Raw genomic sequence first — 20,313 nt, forward strand, 5'->3', positions numbered from 1 at the left:
TCTCACACTGGAAAAAGCCATCAGCACAGTGGCCCCAGAGACAGGCTCAGCTCCCTGGTTTTCCCTCTCCTGATCCCGGCCCTTTGGCTTGGAAACTCCCCAGTGTCTTCAAACACTTCAAAAAGCATTCTGTCCAGGCTTTCTGGTAATGTTTAGTGCAGAAATGTCTGAAGTGACCTTGGCAGTGTTTGTGGAAGCTGACAGCTTGGGCTAGAAATGGCAAGTGTTTCACAGATGCTGGCCACTGTTCCAGGGCTTGCTGGGATCTGCTCATGTAGCGTCCCTCAGGCTGGCCCTCCACACGGCAGCAGCATCATTAGCAGTATTGTCAACCTCAGCTTCTGTGACACCACACGTAACTAGGGCACAAAGCCAGATGCCTCTCTGTGGAAGCAGCTGAGTGAACTGGGGACCGTGGTCAAGTGGAGAATGTACCCCATATAGGATTTCCCCCAGCCCTGACCACATGACACCTGAGGACCAAGGGGCTACCGTGTTCCAGATTTGTCTCACATATGGTGACATCTGGGGACTTGAAACCCGTCGGCATGTCCGTGCTGTCCTGTCCATGGTCAGCACTCCTGGCTGTGGTGCCTACCTGGGTATCAGGTCTAGCCTCTGATGGGCACAGGTCTGTTGCAACTTTCTCAGGGACTTGCTTCTGTGGCAAGATCAATCTCAACTGAACAGAAGCATCTCCTTGCTTCTTTCATGAGCATTTTTCCAGACCTTTTTTTTAAAAAAAAATTCCCCTTTAAATTTAGTTCACTTATTTGAAATTGCTGTTCTGTTTGCATATATTGTCAAGGGAGCATCGAATCAGACCTGATGGGGACGGACTGCAGAGGGGCTGTGATGAATGGTCCAAGACATTTTGCACACGTACTGGGATGTTCCTGCGAGGCTCGGGCTCAGGGCTGGGATGGGAGGCCACTGCCCCACAGCCCGTCGGCACAGCCAAGGCTAGCCGCCTCTGGCACAGCCATAACAGACCTCCTGCCGCTGACTCCCAGGTAAGGTCTCCAGGCCAGAGCTGGCTGGGGACTTGCCCTGGCATCACCTCAGTCATAGTGTTGGAGATGCTCGCTGCTGCCTGTGTCCTGGGCAGAGGGGCATTTTTCTCCACATCCGTCTCCCCCTGGAGAGCCTTCAGCTGGTTCCCTCAGCTGGCTGGGACCTGGACAGATGCCCCATTCAGTAGGTAAGAGATTTGGAGGAAGCCTCTTGCTTGTGCTAGAAGGTGCCATGCAAATCCCTTCTGAAAAGAGAGGTTTCTGCCATTGCCTTTTTCATTCGTGCACTCACGGGCCTGGCTGGATCGCTGTGTGAGCAAGCCTTTGTGGATGCTGCGTGGATGCCTCCCCTCCAGCCTGAGATTACTTCACATCTCCGTAGCACTGATGGTAAAGGACCAAGAGGCTTCGCTTTCAGAAGCATCACAGTTCATGCTACACCGCAGGGAAAATGTGAATGAAGGAGGAGAGACTCAGAGTGGTTGGCACAATGCAGGTGCCTCCCAGGAGCTCTGTTACAGCCAACTGATGTCTGCTGGAGATTTCTGGATTATTCTTTCTGATGCACGGTGAACCAAATTCCCTAGACTGAGGGAAAGACAGCAGAGTGACCTGCACAGGGAGACGTGGCTTGTCCCACACGCCTGCCCCAGGGAGCCTGGGCTCCTCCCCCAGGAGAAGTGGTGCCACTGTCCCAGGGCCTTGACCTCAGTGCCCTCATGCAGAATGTCCCACATCGCCTCCCCCAACCACCACTTTTTTGTTCTGGACACAGAACAAAAAAGCAGTGAGGAGTCTAGTCAGAAACGCCTGTCTGCCTGCTCCCAGAGCCACAGTGGGAAGACCTCGTGTTTATGGGCTTCTGACTCTTGGGAATTTATTTGTGGCATATTCCTTCCTGCTCATTTATTCCTGTTCTGATTGCCTGCATAGCCAGCCTTCGCAGCCTGATCCAAATCAAATGAGAAATGTTGAAACAATAGAAGCACCACGGAGCCATCAATAACTCACTCAGTTTGCAATTTCCTCTGTGAATGCTGCAGGCCATCCGTGGGGAGAAAAAAATAAAACCCAATCAAAAACAATGAATAGCAAGTAAAAGATAATTAAGGTGGGCTGTTTTGAACTTAATTAACATGCAAATAAAATTCATTAAAGTTGATATCTTGCTTCATTATGAGCTGTAGGAAAAGAGCGGATTAAAATGATTTTCACTCACGGAAAATCCTGAGGCTCATGTGCTTGGGTGAGAAATGGGATTTTAACCAACAAACGGAGAGTACGCTCACTTGTCATTTACTAAACACAGGCACAGACCGAAGATAGACTCAGTGATTTATGTATGGTGTCCCGACACTGAAAACTTTGAAAGAAACTGATTAAAATATAGACTTCTCTGTTTTATTTTCAAAAGAAAAACTTCCTGCTTCTCTTAAACTGGGAACGAGGACGAGGATTCAAATGAGAATGAGCAGCGGATTTTCCCAAAACATCTCTTCTTTTCTTGCATTTTATTGGCATGTAGATGCCTCCCCTCCTTTTTTTACTGTGACAGTTTTGGGTGAGTCTAGCTCATCCCGTGAAGAGCCAGGGAGGAATCTAATCCTTTGTTTTCGAGATAATGATAATCTGCGTGCAGAGACGGTTGACATTCGGACGTAATGGAGCTCAAATACCAGGAGAAAAGAAAAGGCTGCCTGATTAAGCAGGCACAGACCACTCATTCGAGGCCCGTCAGGAGGAAGGATGCTGATTCTGGGGGGCGGCCGTGACCCTGTGTTTCGGAGGTTGGGGGCTCGGGCACTGGGGGGCACCACACAGCCTGGGCTCTCAGGCCCTATGGGAGCCGATGTTCGAGGGCCCAGGAAGGAAGGCCAGTCCTGGGGTCCATGCATGTCAAACACAAGGGCAAACAGGCCCTGGGAGGGGTCACCAGAAGATGGCTGAGGGGAGCTGGGTTTCCTGGCCATTTGTGTCTGGGGAGCAGGCCCACTGTGTTCCACTTCTGGCCACACTTACTGGTACAATCAGGAGCCAGCTCTGGACACTGTAACTATGGAGAAGATAGGGCTGTCATCGGTAAAACCCAAAAGTGAACCCAGTAAATCTGAATATTCATGAACCGGTAGCACCCTGTCTAGCAAGCAGAGGGGATACCCAAGGAGCTGCACAAAACAGACATTTTATAGGAAGGAAGGGAGGCAGGGAGATTACCAGCAAAAGGAAAGGATCATTCCTTCGGGCTTGCCTCCCTTTGAGGGAGGGGCAGGAGGGTCTGAGCCTTAGGACAGCATCTGGGGGAGGCTGAACCCGCGGTCATGAGGATACTCAGCCCTGGTTTGGTGGCTTGACCTAAACCACACCTTTTCGGGCCTGAGGTTTTCTTTCGAACACATCTGAACTTGCTTTCCAGAGAGAAGCTGGAGAGGCCTGCCTTTCGGAAACCCAAACCACCCCCTCACCTAATTCTGCCCCTTCAATAGCAAATAAAATGGAATGTAAAAATCATCTGTGTCGACACGTCTACACATCTATTTTGTGATAAGCGCTTTAATGGGAGTATCTGTCTGTCCATCTGTCTCTAATGAAAATCCCAAATACCTATGAAATCCTATGTGAATTACCACTCTTTTTTATGTTGTGAGTGTTGACTGTAATAAATGCGATCGGATACGGAGCCTCTGTGCTCAGGACAAGGAGAAGTTGAAGAGAAGAGTAGAGGGAGTGATTTAGAAGGTGGGGTGAGGGTCAGGCTCTCCTTTCTGCAGGGGTTTTCGGGGTGACTGTGGCTGGACCTACTTCCCCGGAATTTGCACACAGGCCTCCCGTCTTCCCGCTTCGTGGCAAGGATCACGGCGATGCTCTCCGTGACTGTAAGCTTTTCCAGAGCAGCTGAAGACAGCTTGGTTTCCTGCTAACACTGCGCCCAGCGACACCCTAGCATCAAAAGTGTAAACAGTGATCCTGACCAGCTGCGAAGGTAGCATTGCATTCCCATTCCTCCTTGAGAGACGTGGAGGGAAGAGATGGAGTGATGGTCTTTATTTCTACTTGGCAAGTATCTGAGGCTGCCTTTCTAGCCTTGGGTGTAAGAAGGATGGCAGTCTACTTTTCAGCCCCTGGCACCGGTGGCTTCCTATGGCAGGAGGGAGCTAAGGCTGCTGATCAGCTGAATTAAGAGGTCAGTGCAATCCCAGGGAGTTGGGCGGGAAGAGGGAGGCAGCAGGGTCGGAACCAGGGAGACCCCGCAGCGTTGGAGATGGGAGAGCTGGCTCCAGATGCCGTCGCCGGGGAAAGGCTCCCAGCTCAAGGCTCCAGGCACCTCCAAGAAGGAACCGGTCTCACCAGCACTTTGATTTCAGCCCCAGAGATCCTCCCAGAACTTTGACCTTCCAAACCTTAACAGAATACATTCATGTGGTTTTATACCCCTAAATCTTTATGGGCTCTGTCACAGCAGCAATAGGAACCTAATACACCCTCCAAGGTCTCTGTCCCAGCTGAAGATGAGTAATTAAACGACCAGGGTTAATAAACTCCTAGAAGTGAATATTTGTGATAGAAAAAATATTTTCTTAGCTAAACAGTTGATATATTTAAAGGTATGTACGTATTTTTGTGACTGGAATGTTGGCCTGATGGTGCACGACCCGAATTGCGTTCTTTATGTGCACAGTCTCACATGGGAACATGCCCACATGCCTACCACTTGCTTACAATTTTCTTTCTGTGCCACAGATAATCCACTTACAGTATTTTATCAAAAAAATATGGAGAAATTGTTGAAAGTCCGTGAGTCGCCGTGGATCAATGGGAGGCAGCCCGCCAACTTACCATCTCTGCGATTCAGTCTCGCAAACCCAGGGCCGTGGCTGCTGGACAGCTCGGAGGAACTGCTGAAGGAGGAGGCCGGCAGCGCGGATGCCAGAGGCTGGTCGCAGCCATCTGTCGGGGAAAACACGCAGGTCAGCACACTCTGCAAACCCGAGAGCAAACAGGAGTCCAAACTGAAGGTGAGTGGCTCCCATGGAACGCACTCGATGGGAAGACCTGGGGAGCACAGGGTGTCAGAGGCCAAACTAACCACACGGGCAAGTCCCTAGAAGCAGCAAGACCACAAGAGGGCTGGGCATAGGAGCCGCATGCCTGTAGTCGTCATAGTTCTATGCACCAAAATGGTGAAGCTACTTTAAAAACGTCATTTACAGTGACAACAAAACTATAAGAGAATCTTTCTCAAAAGATAGTTAAGGTTTAGTTGAGAAAATGGTCCAATTTTGTTGATGGATCTTGCACGAGGTAGGCATGGGAGAGAAGAGAGGCCGTATCCACACACTGCATAATCACCCTCTGGAGGCATCCAGTCAGCCATCGGCTGGGCTGACCGTGGCCCTGTGGGTCTGCCTGATGCAGCAGGCCATGGAGCTGGGTGTATACGGCCACGCTCCATCGTCACATGGAAGTCGTGCCCAGGATCTGGGCTCACGCAGCCCTGAAGTGACCTGTGAGTCCCACAGAGGAGCAGCGAGTGCCTGAGTCCCCGTGCCCACCCCACCCCACTCCTTCTCTCCCAGCCTGTGGCTTCGCCAGGACTCCTGTGACCCGCAGACAGAGGAGAGGAAGTCCGGGGTGCAGGGTATGGACGGCTTCCAGGACACCCAGGCCACATCTAGAAGTGGGCCCCCATGGCACCCAGCTCCTCTCTAGGCTGTCCCTGTGGGATGGTGGGGACAGAAGATCCCCCAGTGGGCAGGATTTGGAGAAGTGGCTGAGTTCCCCGTCCATCAGCAGAGTCCAGTGCTGAGGCTCTGTGTGACCCCATTCTCTTGGCCATTAGACTAGTATCTGACCCTTAAAAACTGTCCTTACAGTAAATCCTCTCACGGACATTTTTGTACAGTTTCTGCTCATTTTGTTGAGGCCCACCTGCTACCCAGAGGTGGGTTCTGCATTTTGAAAGATGCCTGTTCTCACTCTGTTGGTTCACAAAAGCAGATGTCACTAATCCCCACATCAGAGGGGTGGTCATGGCCATTTGTTGAAGGGACGGGTGAGGTTCGATTCCTGAATCTTCCAGAGTAAGGAGACAAACAAGCAGCTTTCAGAATGTGAAATGGAGTTGGAAGTACACCCTTCGTCCCATCACCAAAGTGTCCGCTCCTGGGGTGTGAGAACTGTGATGGCTTCAATTCTGTACCTTCTGCAGAGACCAGTAGACGCACTGGTAGATGCACTGACGTAAGTGTGATCAGGAGAGACTAGACGCTCATTCATTACAGAGTAGAAATGGCCCCACCATGGACCTGCCTGCCTGAGCAGTTTGAAGGGCCTTCTAAAGTGTTCTGATGGGGAAAGCGAGACAGAGAAAGCACCTGAGGTCCCTCCTCTTTCCCACACTCAGCTCCGCTGTCATCTGTGAAGGGTGAGGGTTGTAGGCTGATGACGAAGTCCTCTCACGCAGACCACAGGCAGCGCTTCCTCTTTCTTGGACACAGCTTCTGTTCAGAATCAGTCATGCTATAGGTAAGCATGTGCTATCCTGTGATTTTCGCGGAGCTGCAAGGTGATTTTTGAAGTGGACTTAGAAACTAGCCAGGGTTCAAGTCTTATATGCACACGGCTTAATATGAAGGAAGACCCATCTCTGACAGGAAGATAGTCAAATCCTGCAAAGAATACAGTGTGAGGTCTGCACAAGCTTCGCCTGCAGCTCTCACCCCTGAACTTCCCTGTCTGCGGGGTCCAGCCCTTGTGCTGCCAGAGCTGGTCCCCGCTCCTGACCTTCCCCACTGAGGCCAAAGTCCCCAACGGCCTTCCCTAGCCATGGCCCCCGCGGGGGGAGGCTGTGACCCCCCCATCACGCTCAGCATCCCAGTCACGGAGAATCTGGTGGACAAGTGGGGTGGAACCCTTGAGTTCGTGGGCAGGTGAGAGGCAGGGACCATCCTTTGGGGTCAATGTGTGCCTTGTGTTGAGTCAACAGAACGGGCTCTGGGCACCTTCCAAACGAGCTGAGGTTGGTTTCCACACATGGTGCGTGTAGTTGTGCATGAGTGTGTGTGTGTGTGTGTGTGTGTGTGTGTGTGTGAGAGAGAGAGAGAGAGAGAGAGACGGGCTCACATAGACAGGACCCTGTACCAACTACCGCTCCTTCAAGGGAGGAAGAGGCAGGGGAATCAGTCAGATACAGAAGAGATTTAGCAATTAACTCAAATAAAGAACTCTGGGCTGTAAGATCAAGAAAATCAAAGACTCGGGTTTCTGAGTCCGAATGAGATGATGGGTCTAACCCAACCTCGTGTGGTGGGTCGTCCTTCATGGTATGTAGAGTCAGACCGTGTGCTGCCCACCGGGAGCTCATGCCACAGGGAGGATCACTCAGGTCTCAGTCAGCCTGGGAAAGGGGTGGCAAGTTCAGGATGTCTAGTTGAGGTTCTTAAAATATTATTTGGGCTTTGTTGTAAAAAATAGAAGATTGTATCTTTTCAAAATTAGTTATATTTTTCTCTGAGTCCATAAAGATAAAATTTAACTTAGAAAAGAACACTGCATGAAAGTAGAAAGTGGATGTTTTCTGATTTTCTTAATGAAATTAAATCAAAGACAGTGTTTCCAAAGACGGTCAAATGTTCGTGTGGTGATGAAGGGTCAGCATGTGGGGTCTGTGCGGCTGGTATGCTCCGCCCCTGGTGTGTGTGGAGCAGGAGCCAAGGTGTGAACACCACACATACACCGAGGACGCACTTCTAGACTGACAAAAACCAGGAGCATTTTTCTGTGAGACAGACCTTTCCTCCCTGCCCCTCCTCATGAGCTTGTGTGTCGAGAGCTCACCGCCATGCCGGCTGTGGGATAAAACGTGCTAGATTTGCTCGGCTCAGAAAGAGCCATGAACAAACGAAGCAGGTAAAAAAAAAAACACCCAAAACACTTCCTGACCCAAATCCAAAGGGAAGAGGATCGGGGGGACGTGACCCGGAGCGACCACTCTGGAACCAGCCTGGTTGTGCCTCAGAGCCACTTTCCCGCCGTCCGAGAGCAGAAGTGACCTCGGGCCCACCCAAGGCCACAAGAGTGTCCACAATGATGTTACTCATAGTACACCAAAATGGAAACAGCCCTGCTTGCCCAGTGGCCTTAGAGCACACAGATCAACAGTGGAAACCACACGGAAATCTTAAAATTCCTCCATACAAATGGATGGAGTAGATGAATCTGGGGTATGATGTTGAGCAAAATCAGCCAGTGGCACTGGTGGGCTTCGTGGCTGGCTGCAGCATGTTGCATGGGAAGGCTGTGGCTCAGCAGGCTCCGAGGCTGACCACAGCATGTTGTGTGGGAAAGCTGTGGCTTAGTGGGCTCCTTGGCTGGCCATGGCAAAGAGTGCATGTTGCGTGGGGAACAGCAAGAAACAAAGAGGGACCATGTGTGGCTTGCATGGACTCTTGTGAGGGAGACCATTACTCCAAAGGGTTCCCAGCTCCTACTGTTAATAACCAGATGTCAGGGGCAGATGTGTGAAGACGTCTGAAATAGACATTTTAGAGAAAAACGGTGATGGGATTGAAAATGTGCACCAGAACATAGCCAGGCAGCGCACACATTTGCTGAATAAACGGAGAACGGGTTGCTTTTCTTACAGCAAATCAGTGAGGAGGGTTGCTTAAGTCTGGCTCGCATCAGCATGATAGACGGTGGGCCAGAGCCCGGTTACATCTGGGAAACACGGCCTCAGCCCCAAGACGGCTGCTGCCAACCCCATGTCACAGAGACGAAATCCGTAAACTCCCACAAATCTATCTGGGTCCTTCTGAGCATAACATTCAAGCACGTATTCAGACTGGAAGTGACAGTGAGTGTCGAGGGCTGAGGTCACTTGTCAGTGAGCACGGCCTCCCAGTGACGGGTCTAGGGTTTGTGCTGTCCGAAGCTCTGTGACACAGTGTTTCCTCTGGTCTCTGGCAGCCACCGTGTGGGCTCACTTACGAGAAGGAAGTCAATTAATTCACGGCCTTGCTGGGAAGCAGAGAGGTCCTGACCTTGCCCCTTGTTCTTCACAACCACACACATCCGGGGGCACCTTCTGGAGCTTACTGCTGTGTTCGGCCTCTCACCTGGAGGAAGCAGGTGCCCACACCTGCACGGTACAGAGTGGGAAGGGTGTTGGGGGGATGCTGGCCCTGCTCCTCACTTGCTCCTCTCTGTGTGCTAAGGAGGGGCCTCCGTGATGTCCACAGGGACAGAGTCACAGGCCCCAGGACGTCTGAGGGCTATGCACACCTCGGCGGTCAGGGAGAAGAACGTGTGCAGGCAGCATCTCTGTGTGCAGGTCCCACCAGGACCAGCCTCCTGAGCCTCGAGGCAAGAGCCCTGGCTTGATTCCCACCCTGCTTGGGGCTGAGAGGACGTGTGTGCAGCCGTGGCACATACAACTTCCTCTTTGCAGTCCCCTAGTGCACATACACCGAGGACACTCTGTATCCCGGGCTTCCCTCCGGCAGAACCCCCGCAGCTCTGAGAAAGCAGCTCTTTGCCCCGGTGGGACCTCCTCTCCTGCAAGCCATCAGGGGCAGGGGAGTGGGGGTGGGGACACCCCACATGGACAGTTTTCGGAGACTCTCTGTTTTCTGCTTATAGGAAGGAAGGCAGTACCTGTTCACAGCTCCAGAAAGTATTCCAGAAGTGGCATTTTATAGGAGAAATTCACAAATCAAGTGAAAATCAAGTAATTTTCCAAATTTGCACAACTTCATGCAGTAAAAACATTAGAAATAGAAACAGCTAGACCAGCGGTTTTTGAACAGAAAGGGGATTTGAATTTTTCTCAAAGTAAGGCTGGGTCTGGAGGCATGCTGGCCATGGGGCCAGACCCCTGAGGACTCAGGGCTCCTTGCAGACCAGGCCGGCCACCCAGCCTCGATCAGCATGTGTCACTGCTAAGAGGGTGGTTGTGGCCACAGCAGGTGTGAGGTGGAATGACGGCTGCAGGGCTGGCTGGACACAGACCATGAGTCAGAGGAGGAGCTGCCACAGGCAGCTGAGACTGTGAGAGGAGGGAGGAATGCACAGGAGGGAGAGCCTCCGGCGGGGCAGGACCGCTTCAGCTGACTCACAGAACAGGGTCCTGCCAGCAGATGCCCACGCTGCCCGTGTGCTCACCCCACAAACACACACACCATGCACCTGTGTGCTCACAGTCACACCTGCTTACACCACAAATACACACACTGCAGATACACTCACTGTGACACCTGCTTACATAATTAAACATGCAAATATTAGGCAAACACCAAAGTAGCTTCTGCAACATAATCATTTCACTTAATTATTAAATTTATTCAAAACTATGCACCATTCCCATTAGAAATACAGAAAATTAAATCACTTAAAAGGGGTGTGTGTTTGGAGAGCCCAGCGATATTAGATCAGTTTGAATAAACAGTATTACTTCTTGTTAAATGAACACGTTACACTAACAATTACATGTTTCATGTTGTTTTCATGAGAGAATGGATACAGGTGAGAATTTCCCCAAAGAGGCCACTGGTGGCAGTTTCCTACTAGACCTCCCATGACAGTGAGATACTGACTGTTTTACTCAGAAACCAAGAGGCCTCAGGGTGTGTAGATCCCTACAGCACTTTCCTATAGGAATCTGAACTTACATCCATAGATTGTAGGAATTATTTGGGCCACCAAGATTAAATTCTTCTAAACACTCAGATCTCTCTCAGAAGATACAGCTACTGTATGCTTCTGGAGACACTAAAAAATTAGGAAAAACAAATTCACAATGTCTGATAAAATTTAATGCTTTATTCCATTTAAAGGACGATGCAAAATACCTGACAATTTGAGACTGTCACACAATTTTAATGATAAGAATTATTGCTAACACCATGTAAGGCTATTAGCAACCTCCGGAAATCACTTTTATTTGGGAGATGAGTCCATTGTGCTCTGAAGTATTGGAGAATGTGGAAATCGCTGCGGGGCTGTGAGCTGCGGTGGGCCGTGTTGCGAGTGCGAAAGAGAAAGCACGTGTCCTCACCCTCTCTCCTCACTGGCTCCTCACACACGCATGTTTTCTCTTAGCTAGAATAACTTTTGCACCAAGAAATAATGTATTCACTTGATAGGATGAGCTCTTTTGTTGCTGAACGTGAAGGCATCTTCACTAAGACATGGCGACAATAATCTCAAGGGCACAGTGGTCCCTCCACAGGGTAGACATTCCAGGAACCAGCCTGGGAGTATCCTGCAGCACAGACCCCAGCAGCAAATACACACTTTGAGCTCTGGGGAGAAAAGCCCCAAGTGTTGATATTCACTGATCTCACCCAGAAACTCACAAAATATAAAAACAGTGTTTTAACATCAGCACTTTAAATAACAATGGAGAAAAGCTATTTGATTTGTATCATGATCAGTAAAAACATCATACAATGAAATGTATTTTCTTTCCAAAGAGAAATAATCCATCTCTGATTTCAACTACAACATTAAAACACCCCAAGTTGTACATTCTACTATGAGCACACTGCGAGACAATGTCCGTACCTCAATTTAAAAATGCTTTCTTGTTTGAACTGCTAGCCATCATCTGAGCTTTGTGTGAGCAGTTATCTTTTTGCTGGTGGTGGTTCTTGTACCAAAGCTGGAGGTGGCTGAAGGCCAGGGGGCTGTGGCAGTTTCCTAAAACATGACGACTACCAAGTTTTCCACATCGACTGACGGATGATTTCTGGCAGTAGGCTTGGCTGTTTGATGGCCTTTCACCCACAGGAGAACCTCTTTCAAAATCGGATTCCATCCTCTCGGACGTGGTGCCGCTGGGTCAACTATGTTTATGTGATGCTCTAAATCTTTGTCCCCACAACAACCTCCACAGCATCTTCACTGGGAATAGCTTCCATTGCAAGAAACCACTTTTTTTGCTCGCCCACATGAAGCAACCCTTCTCTGTTCAAGTCTGGAGTACATGCCACATGTACAACCGCCAGATTGCGGTTCAGTTCCGTCTTCAGGTTCTAGGTTCTTCTGTTTCTACCACATCTGCAGGTGCTTCCTCACCTTCCTGAAGGTTTAACCTTCCACTTGTAAAAAAACATACATATACACAACGTGCAACGACCTGAGGAATGCCTGTCCCTGCCGGTGATTTGCTCGACATCTGACGTCCTTGGCTCCATTTTTCAAGCCACACATTGTCTGCCTCTTAGGGTTCTGGTGCCCTCAGGCATTTTAGCTGAGGTGGCAGACAATGCTGACCTTTTCTTCAGCCCATGGCCATGACCCTGGAAAGCAGAATCCCCCACCCACTGTGTTCTGAGAATTGCTGGCACTAAGATGAGATCCATGCTGCCCCCTTTCTCTCTAGGACACAGACCCTCCAAAGTCCTTCTTGGTGACTGACAGCTGAATGCTCATCCCCACTGATCAGTCACAGCCACCCATGCATCAACCACACTTTGGTACTGCTCCTCTCCTGCTCCCAGATCCCTGCACCAGCTTGAGCAACAGGACCTCCCCAAGGGCAGGCACCCTCGGGAACGTTCTCCAGTAGTGCCCCTTTGGGCCAGCCTTGCTCTTCTGTGTCTCCTGTCCGGGCGTGTAAACTGTGATCACTTCTCCCACCACAGAAATTCCTCTGTGCCTCATCTTGGAGGAAAGCCACACATACTAATCTTTTTGAAGAAAGTCTGTCTAGTCTTAGTCAAGATTTATTTTTTTATTGGGCATTACAAAAAGTTACTTTTAATATTAAATATGGATCTAAACATAAGATCTCATTTTCCTATGTATTTTTTCTGCAAAATTGCCTCTTATTTCTCAATTTCCCTTTTTCTTTTCTTTCTCAAGACTGAATGCTAGTTTTTTGTTTGTTTTTCTGTTTTTGTTCAAAGAGCACCTAAGGATGATTGTAATTCTACATTCTTGAATCTCAGCTTGCTTATGTTGTGATCTCATATTTGTTGATAGTTTTGTTGTATAAATGATTCCCATTCCAAAGTCATTATTCCTCAAAATTTTAAAGCACACTATTGTCTTTTTGGCCCATCTTCTGATTAGATGTCTGACTTTTCCTCTCCAGGTTATTTTTACAGGTTATAATTGTGGCTTATTTAGGCAGAAAATTTTGAAAACTTCTCTTTAACTTAGAACTTAGATGGTCATATTTTAAAATATTATTTTGTTTTTATTATTTGATTTTGTTTTTGTTTTTCATTTCTCGATATTAGTTAAGAATAATCAACCTAAACCCTCACATTCTTTAGTTTCTGGTAAATTTTCTCACGAGTTTCTCAGATCTGAGGACTGAGATCACAGCATGTGGCAGGAGTACTGGGGTGTTGACTAGCAGATGTGAGATATAGCTTCCTCCCACAGACCAGCAGGGTCTGACTTCAAACCTCCCCTCCCCCAGGGAACCATGCTGGAAGAGGGTCTCTCATCCTACCTGCCCTGGAACAAGACCAAGTTTTACCCACTCCCCACATGCACACGGCTGGTTAGAAGAACCCTGGGCATTGGGAGGCTGCAGAGACCCTGATAAATATGCTCACTTTTGCCTTTGGGTGCACACTCACCCCTCGCTGCCAGCTTCTGTGGGTTTCTCTGACCTTCCCATCAACTCTACTATATATTTAAACTGATTATCAAATGTTCTGTCCAGGCATTCCAGCACGCCACAGAAACCCAACACACTGCTCCCCTGATATCACCTCCTTCCACTCAGATGCCTGTCTTCATACCAACAGTGCCTGTGCTTAGGTCCATGGACGAGTGTTTTGTGTTGAGTGTGCAGGGAAGTCTGTGTGTGCAGGGTGGCTGTATGTACTGGTAACAGGATGGCAACTTCTGCTCCTCCATGTCTCATACTCCCAAGTAAACGGCACAGACCACAGATGGAGATTTTCCGTGTTCCTTAGTAGATCCTCCCACTTCCCCTCATCACACTCACAACACTGAAACACATCACAGCCACCATCACTACCATCATCACCATCACCACCATCATCATTATCACCCTCCTCAGCATCCATCATCATCACCATCAACATCATCATCTGTCATCATCATCACCACCATCACCACACCACCATCATCACCATCATTACCATCACCACCACTACCATCACTATCATCATCACCATCATCATTGTCATCACCACCATCATCAGTTATCATCATCACCATCATCACCGTTATCACCATCACCATCATCACCATCATCACCACCACCATCATCTTCACCATAATCACAATCACCACCATCATCAGTCATCATCACCACCACCATAATCAACACCATCATCACAATCCTCACCAACATTACCATCATCACCATCACCATCACTACCATCATCATCATTATCATTATCATCACCACCACCATCATCATCATCATCACCATGGTCATCACCATCATCAGTCATCATTATCATCACCACCATCATCATTATATCATCATCATCATCATCATCACCATGGTCATCACCATTATCAGTCATTATTATCACCACTCTCATCATCACCATCACCACCATCACCACCATCATCACCATCATCACCATTATCATCATCATCATTATCACCACCACCATCATCTTCACCATCATCATGATCACTGCCATCATCATCAGTCTTCATCACCGTCACCATAATCAACACCATCACCACGATCATCACCAACACCACCATTATCATCACCATCATCATCATCACCACATCATCATTATCATCATCATCACCATCATCATTTTCATCATGATCATCACCATCATCCCTACTTCTCTTTGAAACACCATATTTACCTTAGCTTCTCTTTTTTAAGATTCTGCTTATTCATTTAAGAGAGAGTCAGAGACAGAAAGAGCACCAGCAGGGGGAGAGGCAGAGAGAGAGAGAGAGAGAGAGAGAGAGAGAGAAGGAGACTCCCTGCTGAGCTGGGAGCCTGACATGGGGCTTGATCCCTGGAGATCATGACCTGAGCTGAAAGCAGATGCTTAACCATCTGAGCCACCAAGGTGCCCCTTACCTTAGCTTCTACTGGTTACTTTGTATGTTGAAAATCAACTAATTTAAGTGGATTACTATTTTTGAATACTTCAGGAAACATCTGACTAAGATCTGAGAGGTGATACATAGTATTTTGATCAAATTGCTATAGTATGAGCTCAAAGAATAATTAAACTGCCTCTTCAGCAATTCTGGAAGTATCTGTTTGGGATGAAACATAGGACAACATGGAGAAGCCAATATGAGGATCTCCAAACACATGAGCAGCTTATAAGTGATATGTTCAAGGTCCAGCCATTGTGATGATGGCCAAACCTAAGGTTCACACAGATTCCAGATATTATTTGTCAATCACTTTAACAGTTCTCAAAAAAGAAAATGCGTACTATAAAACCTTTCTCAACGGATAAAATCAGAGGATGAATCAAGTAAGGAAACTGACAGTTAAAGACTTCCCAACACTACTCAATAAATGTAATTTTTGAAGGGAGATGTATATAAATAATTAGCGTGTTTTAATCTAGTAAAACTTCCCTTTAAAACCACATTTGCAAATCCTATAATTTCCAGAAATAAAACCTCTGGGAATTGGAAGCTATTATATCTTATTCTAATGGCAATCAAGTAATTGCATATGTTCACACACTCATACATGCATAGGTGTGGATATTTTTTTCTTTTATTTTGGGATTTAAAATTGTGGAGATAATTTTCAACTAATGACCTGTTCTATTAAATAGGTGTGGAATTTAACCATTCCACAGCCACTAATGTAAAACTACTAAAAACGACAAGTGTCTCCTGCTTCCATCATTCTCAGATCATTTTGCCAAAAGTGCTCCCCAATGGAAGCATGGAGGGGGCCACCTCATGCCATGTCCCTTCCTGGTTTCACTGTTTACAGTTTGGTTTTCTCACACACAGTGTTAAGAAACTATTATGAAAACTACAAACAACTGAACATGCTGTGGCTCAGAAACTGGATTTACTGCAAACCTCCAAGGGCTATAGAAATAGGTTGTAAAACCTGCATACAGATCTCTTGTTATTGCTAAATACTGGAATTTCATTTTTCAGATAAAAGAAATTGAACACTGACATTTAAGCAAGAAATGACATGTTGGAGATATAAAACTAGAAAAAAAAATCCTTACTTATGCAATATCATATCATGTTAGACCAGGTCATACCCCTGAGTGATGTGTGTACATACATGTATGCACATGCATGTGCATGTGTGTGAATATATCCACCCACACACATACACTCATGTTGCAGTTATTTTAAATGTTATTCAACCAAAATGACCAGAGCTATCAAACTTCCTTTTTCTACCCAAAAAACATCTTCCTCTGGGGAGCAGTCAGTCAAATGACAATGCCCTCAAGTGGCTCTGAAGTGCTGAGTACAGATGTCACAGCCATCAAGCAACCCCTCTAAGAAGTGGGAGAACAGGCCAAAAGTCAGCCATGTTTTTGTTCTTCTGAAATGCACCCAGACTGGAAGGAAAATTACTTAGCTCTTATTTCCTGAGTGAGGAAATGCCTTTTCAATCATTTTACATTCAACATGCATTTTTGATCTGAGGGAAAATGAGTCAATCCAAACTCATTTGATTACTTGACTTTGTACAATATAAACAAATAGTCTCTATTCCTCTGAATTTGTTCTGCTTTAAATGAGCAACAAAATCTAAATTTAACATTTCCTATTAAATACAATTCAAAGACTACATATACTACTATTCATGTCTTTTTATTAATTAGAAAATCATTCTTTTACAGAGTAATTCTAAAACTTTATCACAGAAATACTTGCTTAACCAGTGGTCTTTATATTTTATTAGAGTATTTTCCCAAGCTCTAGTTAATTCCCTAAATATTCTATAACATGTACTTTATGATAGATTCACTAATCATATTTTCAAAAAGAAACAAAAGTGGAGTCTGATCTACCAAGCATAGAAAGCTAATGAAAAAAAGTCAATAACAATATGAAGATATTTATAATAAAGTCATTAATTGGATAAATTAGACCACTGAAAACTGAGATACCACCTTACACCGTAGAATGGCCAAAATTAACAAGACAGTAAACAACAAGTGTTGGAGAGGATATGGAGAAAGGGGAACCCTCTTACACTGTTATGGGAATGCACGTTGATGCAGCCACTTTGAAAAACAGTGTGGAGATTCCTTAAGAAATTAAAATAGAGCTACCCTATGACCCTGTAATTGCACTGCTGGGTATTTACCCCAAAGATACAGATGTAGTGAAAAAAAGGGCCATCTGTACCCCAATGTTCATAGCAGCAATGGCCTCGGTCGCCAAACTGTGGAAAGAGCCAAGATGCCCTTCAACAGACGAATGAGTAAAGAAGATGTGGTCCATATATACAATGGAGTATTATGCCTTCATCAGAAAGAATGAGTACCCAACTTTTGTATCAACATGGTTGGGACTGGAGGAGATTATGCTGAGTGAAATAAGTCAAGCAGAGAGAGTCAATTATCATATGGTTTCAATTACTTATGGAGCATAAGGAATAACACAGAGGACACTGGGAGAAGTAGAGAAGTGAGTGGGGGGGGGGGAATAGGAGGGGGAGATGAACCATGAGAGACTATGGACTCTGCGAAACAAACTGAGGACTTTGGAGAGGAGGGTAGTTGGGAGGGGGCAGTTGGGAGGGCCTGGTGGTGGGTATTCAGAAGGGCACATATTGCATGGAGTACTGGGTTTGGTGCATAAACAATGGATCTTGGAACACTGAAAAAATTAAATTAAATTAAAAGAAACTACTAATTCACCAGTTCCAATATGGGCAAGATGTGGAGATTGTTTCTGGAAGCTGAAGACTTTATAATTACTTTTTGAACATTTTCAGAAACTGGGGGCTCAGTGCCTATTCTTCTACTGGAGGAAGATTCATGGGACTTCATGGGATCTTGAAACTGCTCTGTAAGGTCCATGTTCACAGGTGCCTACACTTCCAAAAGAGCAGCAGAAAATAAATTCCAGGATAGTAGTGGGTGCCTGAACCCAATTTCTTTGCACAAACACATATACACACAAACTAGAAGATGACCAAGAATTACAGGCATAGCCACATTTGACTCATGCCACGTGTATAGTCAACATGTGACTCATGTGCCATGTGTTTCAAGTTAAGCTAATAGATAAGTGAATGAGAAGAGATTCCAGTGGTATTCTTACTGTGTGTGGGGGGGGCAGAGTAGGGAGGAGGGACAGAGTAGGGAGGCAGAGTAGGGAGGAGGGACCTAAGAATCTCCAGAGAAAGTGGAGAAGAAAATGGACAACAGATCCAACAACACAAAGAAAACCACCACCTGCAAGAGAAGTGCAGAGCAAATTGCTAAAACCTTTACACAAGGTGGAGATTTGGACATTTAGAGCACCAGGGAAACAGCTTGGGGTGAGCAGGGCTGAGGACTGGGGATGACAATTCAGGGGAGAAGGAGGTGACTGGAAGAAGAAACAGTTTCTTGGCACTAGAATTGTGAGAAAACAGAAGGAAGAGGAAAAATCATGCACAATATTTTGCAGAAGATGGGACAAGGCACACCATGGTGACCCTTTCTCCTCTCATCTTATCACCACCAACAATGACATCCATTACAAATTTAAACTTAATCTTACTACCTAAAGAGGGCATTTATGGACTAATATCCTGTCTACAAGATGCCCAGGCATAAGAACAATCAGATCAAATTCATGCCAACAACTGAGAAGAAAATGTTAATTGAGGATGAAAACATTTCAACAAATTAATACCTCTACCCACCAGAATAAAAGCCAACCACAGAGCCCAGAAAATTTATGATGCAATACCCCAAACTAAGTTAAAGATCCTAAATCCTCAAACAGAAATCTGTACGTAGAAAAGGGTGTAATTCAAAAAAAAAAAAAAAAAGGAAAGAAAAAAGAAAAAGAAAAAAAAGAGTCTAATTCAGAAATTTTAAAAGAATAAAAATGGGCAATATAAAAGAAATCCAATGAATAGTGATTGCATTGAGAAAAAAATATATAGAAAGAAAAATACAAGACTATTTTTTGTCAATGTAGACACATCTACAAGATGTTTATAAAAAGAGTATTATTCAAATAAAATTTTAATAAAGGACATTGAAGAACTACAAAAATACAATCGAATGAAAATAAGATTTTAAAAAGTAAAACTACCCAGAGAAAAAGTGACTAAAATATAAGGTAGAAAAAGAAAATTAGAATTTATCTATTACTTATCTATCATCTATCTATCTATCTATCTATCTATCATTTCTGAAAAATAAAAATGTAAAACAATTGATGTTAATCTATTTTAAGTTTCTGGAAATAAGGGGAAAAAACCCCACCTAAATCTTCATTTTGAAAGGACCTTCCATGTAAGGGCCCTGGTTGGATTCAAGACATGTTCTCCATAAAGCATTAGAATGAAATGTAGCATAAAAAGGCAGGGCCTCTAGATTAAATTGACCACTTAGAAAAGTAGGAAAATTAGACTGATGTCAAATTCTTATGAGCTATGGAACAGCATGTTCAAAAAGCACATGGAAAGGAAATGCAAGCTGAGGATTTTGTACTCAGTCCAGTTATCCTCCAAGTACAACAAAATCTGTTCAATGCTCATGTTCCTGTGATACAGGGCACAAAGCCCTTCCCCTGGAATCTACTATGAAAGTAGCTCTCTGAGCATGATCTTGGAGACCCTCAGGGGTCCATGATGCCAAAGCATTTATATAAAAATATTAAGATGTCTTCCATTTATTTATTCTAATTTTCTCAGAGTATACTACGGTTTTCCAGAGGATTGATGAAACATCCAAAAGTATCTTAAAAAGCTATTAAAATACCCTCCTCTTCCCACTGACATATTTGCTGGAGGCTAGCTTTTCTTCATAAACATCCACTGGAACAAGGAAAACAACAAAAATCTCAAGCAAAATGCAAGAGATGAGAGAACCTAGCTGTTTTCCATAAAGCCCTATATTAAAATTTGCAAAAGTATAAAACTAAGTTACTTTACTATTTTTATGTTTTGAAAATGTGTTTATTGTCTATAAAATATTTACTGTTAACATGTAATTTGTTTCTTTTTGTTATTTTTAAATATATTAATTACATATCTTAACTATTAATAGCACTAACCTACATAAACAAAAGTTTATTGTGACCATCATAATATGAGCATAAAGGCATCCTGAGCCAAAAATATGAGAGCAACTCTACTAGGTTTATCCAATCTACAAATGATTGG

General features: G+C 45.5%; 1 protein-coding gene across 1 annotated transcript in view; it reads right to left on the reverse strand.

Annotated features, from left to right (window-relative positions):
- The window catches only part of LOC116597576 (contactin-associated protein-like 4), a 132,232-nt gene that overhangs the window by 101,605 nt on the left and 10,314 nt on the right, over positions 1–20,313 (reverse strand). Inside the window, exon 2 of the mRNA XM_032355501.1 lies at positions 4,848–4,958. Coding sequence (XP_032211392.1) covers positions 4,848–4,958 — 111 coding nt within the window. The remainder of the gene's footprint in view (positions 1–4,847; positions 4,959–20,313) is intronic.

The sequence above is a fragment of the Mustela erminea genome, chromosome 8 (genome assembly GCF_009829155.1).
Source record: "Mustela erminea isolate mMusErm1 chromosome 8, mMusErm1.Pri, whole genome shotgun sequence".
Taxonomy (NCBI): domain Eukaryota; kingdom Metazoa; phylum Chordata; class Mammalia; order Carnivora; family Mustelidae; genus Mustela; species Mustela erminea.